General features: G+C 46.7%; 1 protein-coding gene across 3 annotated transcripts; it reads right to left on the bottom strand.

Annotated features, from left to right (window-relative positions):
• Positions 1–375: 375 nt before the first annotated feature.
• Positions 376–3,218, bottom strand: LSM10 (LSM10, U7 small nuclear RNA associated). 3 transcript variants are annotated; one of them, XM_010977522.3, is made up of 2 exons: positions 3,159–3,218; positions 376–1,124 (listed from the first exon to the last, which is right to left on the bottom strand). In XM_010977522.3, exon 2 carries the CDS (start codon positions 1,099–1,101, stop codon positions 730–732), a length of 372 nt encoding a protein of 123 aa, XP_010975824.1. In that variant the 5' UTR covers positions 1,102–1,124; positions 3,159–3,218; the 3' UTR covers positions 376–729. The 3 variants fall into 3 exon arrangements, with proteins under 3 accessions (XP_010975824.1, XP_010975823.1, XP_010975822.1); XM_010977521.3 differs by lacking the exon at positions 3,159–3,218 and adding an exon at positions 2,700–3,108; XM_010977520.3 differs by lacking the exon at positions 3,159–3,218 and adding an exon at positions 2,574–3,102.
• Positions 3,219–9,271: the final 6,053 nt, after the last annotated feature.

Here is a 9,271-nt window from a genome sequence, read left to right as displayed (position 1 = left end):
GGGATTACTCCATCTCTCCACCTCAGAAAGGAGCAAGGAGACTAACATCCTCTTCAACAGGAAATCTGAACAGAAAAGCCACTTTCCCCCCGACCAGACTGAAGGCCTCATCCACATTCTCAAACTTTGCTGCATATTAGTATCACTTGGGAAACTTAAGCGATTCCCACTGCCCAGGCAACACCTCATACCAATTAAATCTGTGAGAGTGGGACAGGTGATTCCAATGTGCAGGCAAACTTGGGACCCAGGACCCGGTAACACAGGACCAACAGGGAGCCCAGCACTTAGGGGAAAGCATGAGGCATGGGCTTGTTTACATCCCTGTTTCGTTTCGTGAGAAAACAAACATGATTGCAAGAGAAACAGGGATGCTCAAGGGTGGCTCAGGCCGAGCACATTTAATAATCCTCACTGGGAGAGGGCTGAAAACGATTTGACAGATTCCCTAAATCAATAGGTCAGAGATTCAGATAAATAATGATCAGAGGGGAGGATTGTCACCTACCCCAAGGCCACAGACAGTTAACTAGAATACTAGGCCCCAGGGTGAGTCCGGGAAGGGGGACTCCGTGAAAGGCAGCTGTGATGGGTGATGTCTATCAGACATCAGTTTCTGGGCTGGCCCTGCTCCCTTCCCAGGTTCTGGGCGGGGAGGGAGAGCAGGCTTTGGCTCAGTAGAACTCTGGAGGAACCTGAGTGGGCCTAGGGTGGGCTGAGGGGACAGGCTCACTTATAGTTTTTGGAAGGAAATTCCCGCCGGCCTTGACCCTTGCCGCCAAAGTTGCGCACCCGATGGATGAGCTGCAGTTGCTGCTCGATGGTCGCGGTGATGTTCACGTCGTCTGGGATGTGGACGTAACGGACATTCCGGCCTGTCACAAAGAGGTCATCCAGCTCGACCTGATGTCCCCAGCGGTCTGTGTAGGTGACCTGGGCCAGGCGGATGTTCATGAAAGCATCGACGTTGTCTATGCGTCCACGGGCCACGCTCTCATCTCGCAGGTCCACGGTGGTGACCTGGCCCTGGAGGCCCTGCAGCAGGATGATCAGGCTGTTCTCAGAGATGGTCCGCTCCTTTACTGAGTGGCTCACCGCCATTCTTTCACCCCACGGGCTGTTCGCTGTGGGAGAGGCAAACGCACAGAGCTGTAGCAGGCTAGAGGGTGTAGTTGCCAACTCACCTCCACCAGGTTTTAGCACAAGATCCCCAGCCTGGACTTACCCAAGTCTGTCCACCTCCCCAGTATTTGTGTCTATGGAGTACCCTTAGGTGTTCCATGTACACACCTCATAGAATCCTTATACCACCTTGCATGGCAAGGATTACTTAGACTCATTTTTTTATAAATGAGGAAAATATGGCCAGGAGAGAGGTTAAGTATCTTGCCCAAGGTCACACCCAAGGAGGTGCTGGGATTCAAATCCATGGCTTTCCGACTCCAAACCCCACACCAGTGATTCTGAACCCTCACTGTATGTTAGAATCACCTGTTGAGTTTTCACCTGGCCGCCACACCCCAGAGGTTCTGATTCATTTGGTCAGGGGTGGGGCCCAGGTATCCTAGTTTTCTAAAAGCTCCCCAGGTAATTCTAATGTGCATATGAGTTTGAGAACCACTGCTCTAAAATTTAGCACCATGGCTACTCAAAGTATGGTCTGTGGACTAGCAGTCCACCCAAGAACTTGTTAGAAATGCGGAATCTCCAGTCTTTCCCCAGACCTTCTGAAAGAATTGGCATTTTAACGTGACCCCTAGGTGAATCACCAGTTCTCAAACACTAGAGTGCATCAGAATCACCTGAAGGATGTGTTAACACAGATTGCTGGGCTCCACTCCCAGTTTCTAACTTAGTCAGTCTGAGGTGAGGCCCAAGAATGTGCATTTCTAACATGTTCTCCTTTAATACTGATGCTGCTGGTCTGGGGCCCACTGAGAACAACTGATCTACACGATGCTGCCGCCATATAAGTAGAAACTTAGATAACTGATTGAAAAAAAGAAATGGTAGCACGTACAGCATATAGGTTTTGAAGGCAGAGAAACCTAGGTTGGAATCCCCACTCCATTCACACTCTGTAAACCTAGGACAGTTACTTAATGTCTGTGAGTCTGTTTCACGTCTATTAAACCATGGGCTACCCGAGGCTAACAGACTCTCTTCACATTGAATGTATTTTCTTTTGCCTTTGACATGCCCTGCTACTGTATTAATGGAACTGTCTTATTTATGCCATTTTCAGACCCTGATTGGAAAGTGGTAGAACTTTTTCTTTCCTTAAGACCTCATTCAGAATCCCAACAGGGCTGTGCAGGGTGGCATTACGTGAGGCAAGCGACCCACAGAGGCTGGAGGCTGGGCCATTAGACTCTAACAACCCCACCCGAACTTGACCAGGAGTCTGTGCCCAAGCAAGGGTTTGGGGCAGCATAGCGACTTCAAAGCGGAGGCCGGGGCTCGAGGACGAGCGCGGCCACTTCCCTGGAGGGGTGACCTGGAGCAAGCCACTTGGCTTTTTCAGGCCTGTCAGCCCATCGCTGAGATGGGGAAGGTGACGACCCTTTACTCACAGAGCGTGGGAGTGAGTCTGAGAGAGGAACTACTCTCTGCAATCGGGAGGAAAACGCTTCCCTCTCTCCCGCCGCCTCCGGGGTTCCGGGCTCCCCTGCGCTCCACCCCCGGCTCTCCGCACCCACCGCGCCGGTTCCTTCCGCTGTACCGCTCCGCGTCGTCGACTAGGCTAGCGGGTGCCTAGCGGGGCTGACTCCCTCCCGCGGTGGGACTGAGAAGCCATGGCAACCGCGGGGCCGCTCGGTCCTCCCGGAGCATAGAGAGCGTGGCCGCGCGCAGGGTCCGCGCCACCGCGGAGCCCGGAACTACAATCCCCAGAGTGCCTCGCGGGCGCGCGGCTCGCGCTCCTGCAGCCCCCGGCCTACGTCATTGGATGCTCTCGTTCTTTGTAGTCATTGTTTCATTCCGCAAATCCTGTCGTCCCTCCTCCGCGCGGGGATTAGTTCCAGGCCCCCGGCGAATACCGAAACCCAAGGATGCTCAAGTCTCTTCTACAAAATGGCATCGTAGGGCAGGTTCCGCGTTCGCGGATAAGGGGGGCCGGCAGTATTCACTGAACCTTCACCGTGTGTCAGGCGCCTTACCTGGCTCCGGACATAGAACGATGACCAAGGAGACAAGCTGACCAACTGACGACCTGACCTTTAAAATCTACTTGGTGGGCGGGGCGGGGCGGGGAGGGTGAGTCATCTGTAAGAAAACAAACAAAATTATGATAACATTCCTTCGGAGAATTAAAACAGGGCGATGTTATAGTGACTGGATGGTCGGGGATGTCCCGAAAAGGTGACATTTGACATTTGAGCTGAGGTGAATGACTTGAAGCCAAGCTTGTGCAAACTAGGAGAGGATTGCTGCAATTAGAGGGAACAGTCTGTGTAAACTTGCTGGTGGAAATGAGCTGGACAATTTGGAAAAACGGAAAGGCCAGTAAGACTGGGGAGAGGTGTGACAAGAGGTGAGAGAGGAGGGCAAGAGCCAGTGTATTTAGGGTTTTGTGAACCAAGGTAAGGAATTTGGATTTCTTGTTGAGGAGTGCAGGCCCTGGGGGCTGTGCCTGGGTTTAAATCTGCTCCTCTTAACTGTATGTCTTTATATAAGTTAATATCCTCTCTGTGCCTTGGTTTCCTCATCTGTGACTAGATGTGCAATGATAGGCTATCAAAGGAGAGTGACACGATCTAATTTGTATTTTTAAAAAGCCACTCTGTATAGTCTTGGAAAAACTGCTTATCTTCTCTCAGCCTCAATTTCATTAGGAACACGCACACAACATAATGTCTAACTCAGAGAATTATTTTAAGTTTCGAGTGACCTTAATTAATGTGTGAAAGCACCCAGCACCCAGCAGCAGCTCAAAAAGAGTTAGGCTTGTTTCATTCCTTTATTCTCTCATTCATTCATCTTCATCTCCCCCAGGAACCTTCCCTTTTTACTAGTCATCACAGCTGGTCTCTTCTTATCTTGAAAGCAGAAGCCATCTTTCTCCTCCATGCAAGTTACTCTCGTTCTCCTACCTTCCACCATGGAACTCCTCAGAAGAGACCTCTGTGTCAGTGGTTCTCCAATTGTAGTCCCTTTTCCAACCTCACACTTGTGTGAGACTGGATTTTCTTCATGTACTTCAACCAAAATAACCTATCGCAATGGACTGAATGCAGAAGCAGACGTTGAGAATCCAGCTGTCTTCTATTATGGCAGACATTAAAGAGATTTGCAGAAATGTAAACATCACTCTTCTCACCAAAGTTTTTCTTTTGGAAAATAGAGTTATTTAAAAATAAATATATTATGTTAATAGGTCTGTTCTTGTTATTTTAAGAGCAAATACATATTAAAATTTCAAGTTCATCTATATGTGATTATCAAAAATATACATCCCATATAAACAAGCACTTTTGAGGGTTTTCAGTAACTTTTAAGAGTAGAAAAGAGTCCTGGGACTGAAAGTTTGAGAGCTGCTGCTCTATCCTGAGAGCTTTCACCTACGCAGGCATCTCATTGCAATCTGGTTTCTTCTCAAGACTGCTTTGAGTTTTACTCCCACTAACTTCTCTGGCAGGGGTTGCTAATCTCCTTTCTTAGTCCTCACTTCCTAGATCCTTCTCAGTGCTTGACTGCATTGACCATTCTCCTTCTCAGTGTTTTTTTTTCCCCCCACTGGGGCTTTGTATCACTTGGTTCCACCTATTTTCTGATTGTTTCTTCTCCATTGCTCTCTTTTTAAAATCCCATTTCATTCTGCTCCCTAAACATGTGTGTTTTTTCTGGGCCTGTATTCCTTGCCTCACCCTCTACATGGTCACCTCTTTGCTGTCTGCTACCACTTGCTGATGTCTCGGTCTCCAGCCCAGACTGCTCCACAGACCTCCATTTCCCAACTGTGTCGCTTATTCCCACATGTCTCACTGGTACTTGAAACTCAGCATGTCTAAAAGTTCATCAAGTCCTTCCCAAATGAATTGCTGCTCTGAATTTTTTTTTTAAACCTCTGTAGTTGCTACCACCGTTTTTCAGCTACCCAAGCTGGACCCCTTGAATCAACTTGACAACTTCTAAAAATTTCTTGATTCCCTCATGTCTGTCATAGTCACTGAGCGCTGCAAATTCTTTGGAGTTTCCCTCCCACTCTTCATTTGTCTTTTTATTCTGACTGTCACCATTCTAGATGAGACCCCCTTTTTCTCATTTAATTCAGTATAAAAGCCATCTTACTGGTCTTTGTGTCCCAGGATCCTTTGCGAAGAGATACAAAGTACAGTTATGATCTTATTTACCTGCTAAGAAAACTTTCAATTCACTAGCAGGATAAAGGTTCTGATGCTAACATTGATTTGATTCCAACCTACCTTCAGGCAGAATCTCCTTCAGGCTCTCTACCCAAACTTTGCAACCAGTGTTTCTTAAAATGTGGTGTGGGAACCAGTTGCCTTAACGTTAACTGAAATGCTTGTGAAACCCAACCCCACACCTACAGAATCAGAAGTGGAGCCCAGGCATGTGCACATCTAACAATGCACACAAATTGGAGAACCACTGTCCTCCTTTCTAGTCAGCCTCAGCCCCTCAGCAACCCCCAGACAAGCCCTGCACTCTTGTCTGTGCCTGTGCTAGCCTGCTCCATCTGCCTGGGCTCCTCTCTTGCTTATCTATAGATGTTAAGCCTAATCCCTCGTTCAAAGGCTGGCTCCACTGCTGTGTCTTTCTGAAGTCTTCACTGATTACCCTGATTGGGAGTGATGCCTACAGCATGTTGCTTGCTGTATGTTTGCTCATAGCATGCAGATTCGCCATAGTTATTTCTCGTAAATCTTAACCTCTCCTACTAGCCTCTTGGGTGTTGAGACAGGGAGAAGGCCTTCAGAGGCCAAAATGCTTCATACTGCAAACTGCAGTTGCATGAGGAACACTGGTTTATAAATGTGAGAAGGGGATGGGGATCTGAATGAAGATGATGGCAGTGGAATGGCAAAGAGATGAGTTTTTTTTAATACCTTTATTGTGGTATGATTCCTGTATAGTAAACTACACATATTTCAGATGTACAATTTGATGAATTTTGATATATGTATACACCAATGAAATCACCACCACAGTGAAGATAGCTAACATTTCCATTACTCCCCGAGAGGTGCAAATTTCAAATTCCCAATTTATCCCTTCTCACCCTCTTCACCCCCTGGGATGAGTGCTAAAGACCCTGAAAAGAGCTAATCAGACAACTCATGGACTGATTAAATCTGGAGTGTGGTTTGCAGGAGGAGGAATCAATGATTTAAATTTTTACACCAGGTATCCAGAGAGATGATGGGCTGTTGATAGGAATAAGAGGGTTGAGGGTGGGTCTGGGGGTCATGCCTGTGGAGGATCTCTCATTTTTTTCTGGCTACTTAGCCACTGAACTCCTTTCCCCCTGTTTGAGGAAATCTGACCTTCTATGACTTTCAGTGGGAGGTGAAGTTCTGCTTCCCACTACAGATGGTTTTAAGGCCAGATATTGTCTCTGATCCTTGTCAACTACGGCATGGGCTTGTGACCTAAACTCAGGCATTATCAGATTCTAAATCTGGAGCAAGTGACACAAACCAGCAGGAACCACTTAGGCTCCATCCTGGTTTCTGCATCATCCAGTGCCTCAATCCTGGGGTTGTTGCTGCTGGTCCTTCCCTATGCTGCCTACCTCTCCTTGGTTCTGGGCCATTTCCCCATGGTCCTTCAGTCTTCCTGACAACTGTGGGTTGCCTGAATTTCAATAGATTTCTATTCCACTTATGTGGCCAGAATTTTGTTTCCTTTTTTTTTTTTTTGTGCAACCCTAGACTAGTACCAGGCCCACTTGAATTGCGTTCATTTCAGGAGCCTTGAATTTCTCTGTTCCCTTTAGAGGAGCTCTGTTGTGGTTCTGTTTCCACGTATCAGAGGATCATGGAATCCTGAGTGTTAGGATGATTCCCAGGTCACCTGCTCCAACTTACCACCCAGGGTCCAAATCCCCTCTCCAGCAACCCTAGGATGCTCCCCGTAATCACTGCCTGAGACACCAGTGACCAGCAACTCACTTCTCTGCCAGGTGTTCTACTCTATTGTTAGGAAGTTTTAGGTAACTTCTACCCATCACTTCTGGCTCTTTTCTTTGGAGAACTGTCTTATTTTGTATTATATTTTATTTAAAAAGTTTCTTCATGCCTTTTGAAAGTGAATGTCCTTAAATCTGGAGAAAACTCCAATTCAGAAAGATACATGCACCCCGGTGTTCACAACAGCACTATTTACAATAGCCAAGACATGGAAGCAAAGTAAATGCCCATCAATAGATGAATGGATAAAGAAGATGTGGTATGTGCATATATATATATATATATGAGTATTACTCAGCCATAAGACAGAATGAAATAATGCCATTTACAACAACATGGATGGACCTAGAAATCATCATACTAAGTGAAATAAGTCAGAAAGACAAATATCATATGATATCACTTATCTGTGGAATCTTAAAAAAGACACAAGTGAACTTATTTACAAAACACATATAGACTCACAGACATAGAAAACAAACTTATGATTACCAAAAGGGAAAAGGGGGGAGGGAAAAATTAAGAGTTTGGGATGAACAGATATACACCGTTATGTATAAAATAGATAAACAAGGTTCTACTGTATAGCACAGGGAACTATATTCAATAGCTTGGAGTAACCTATAATGAAAAAGAATATATATATATATACACACAAGTGAATCACTATGCTGTACACTAGAAACTAACACAACATTGTAAATCAACTATATCTCAATTAAAAAAAAACCCAAAACAACAACAAAACCAACAAAGAAAGTGAATAAATGAAAATGACATCAGTGTTAGACACTAAGTGTGAGGTGATGAAATAGGGAAAGTGAGTCTGCAGCCCAAGTTAAGGTGGAGGGCAGAATACAGAGATTTGTGAATTAACAGTAATGACCTCTCTGAAAAAAAAGATGCAAAACAATTTGTGGAAGAATGCAAACTGAGCACTGCAGGGCTCATAAAACATTTGGTCAGCACTGGGGTGAGAGTAAGGGATAGGGTGAGTGTGAGAAACGGAGTGAGAGAGAAAGATGAGGTAAGAGTGAAGATGGGGCAGGGAGGGGGAAGCCTCCAGCAATGGCCCTGATATTCTGACAGACTTTTAAAAATGGCAACATCAACATCTATATCATATAGGGAGATCCTCAATCAGAAACCGCTGAGGGAGAGATGGGACGTGTGGTCAGAAATTAGTAGGACTGGAGCCCCCCAAGGCCAAAGGGTGGGAGAGTTTTAAGAAGAAAAGGGTGTTTAGCAGGACCAAGGAGAATGGGGCACAGAGAAGGCAGTTGGGTCCAGCAAAGTTGGGGGCTGGAGAAGGGACATTGTAGTGACAGGAGCTGCAGGGAACAGGAGGGAGGAGGGTGAGGTCTGGAAGCCTGGAGGGCTGCTAAGCGAGTGGAGGCAGCCCTGGAGGAGCAGAGGCCAGCCTCTGGGGGGGTGGGTCAGACAGCCTGAGCTGCTGTTGGGTGAACATCTGAGGTGTGGAAAGAGAGCCGTGTAGGGACTGAAGAGATAAATGATGTGCCAAGGGAGAGCGGAGAGACGGGGAGAGCACACGACACAGGCACTGTCTTCTCAATTGTAACTGAACTGAGAGGTCTTTGGGACATCCAGAGAGCCCGAGTCAAGCGTCCTTGGCCCTCACAGGAACTTCCCCTTGAATACCTGAAAAACGTCAGCCCTGACATTTCATAAGGAAGTTGGGGAGTTTTATAAAGAGAAAGGAGGGTGGAATGATCTGAGGCAAACATGGTCTAGGATTCAGGAATCCTGGGTCTGTCCCCAGTTCTCCTGGGACTGTGCTAGAAATGTGGCCTCAGTAGGCCTAATGCGATTGGGATTCCATGTGGTTTGGGGAACAAAAAGAGAAGGTAATACTATTTTTTGTCAGCAGAGGAACCACCAGCCAGAAACAAAAAGCATACAGAGTGTGTGTGTGTATGTGGGGTGGTGGTGGGGTTAAGGTAATCAAACACTCCAGCATAATTTCCATTGGCCCTTGGAAGGCATCTTGACATTCTCATTTGAAAAGGGGTGGGTTATGATCTGAGAATTTACTTCACCCGGAATCATGAAGCTGGGCAGGGAGATTCACTGTGAAGGGGGTTCCCTAGTCCAATCCTTGA

This window comes from Camelus dromedarius, chromosome 14, assembly GCF_036321535.1.
Source record: "Camelus dromedarius isolate mCamDro1 chromosome 14, mCamDro1.pat, whole genome shotgun sequence".
Taxonomy (NCBI): Eukaryota; Metazoa; Chordata; class Mammalia; order Artiodactyla; family Camelidae; genus Camelus; species Camelus dromedarius.
The sequence above is the reverse complement of the archived record's forward strand: the minus strand, read 5'-3'. Positions and strand labels throughout refer to the sequence as shown.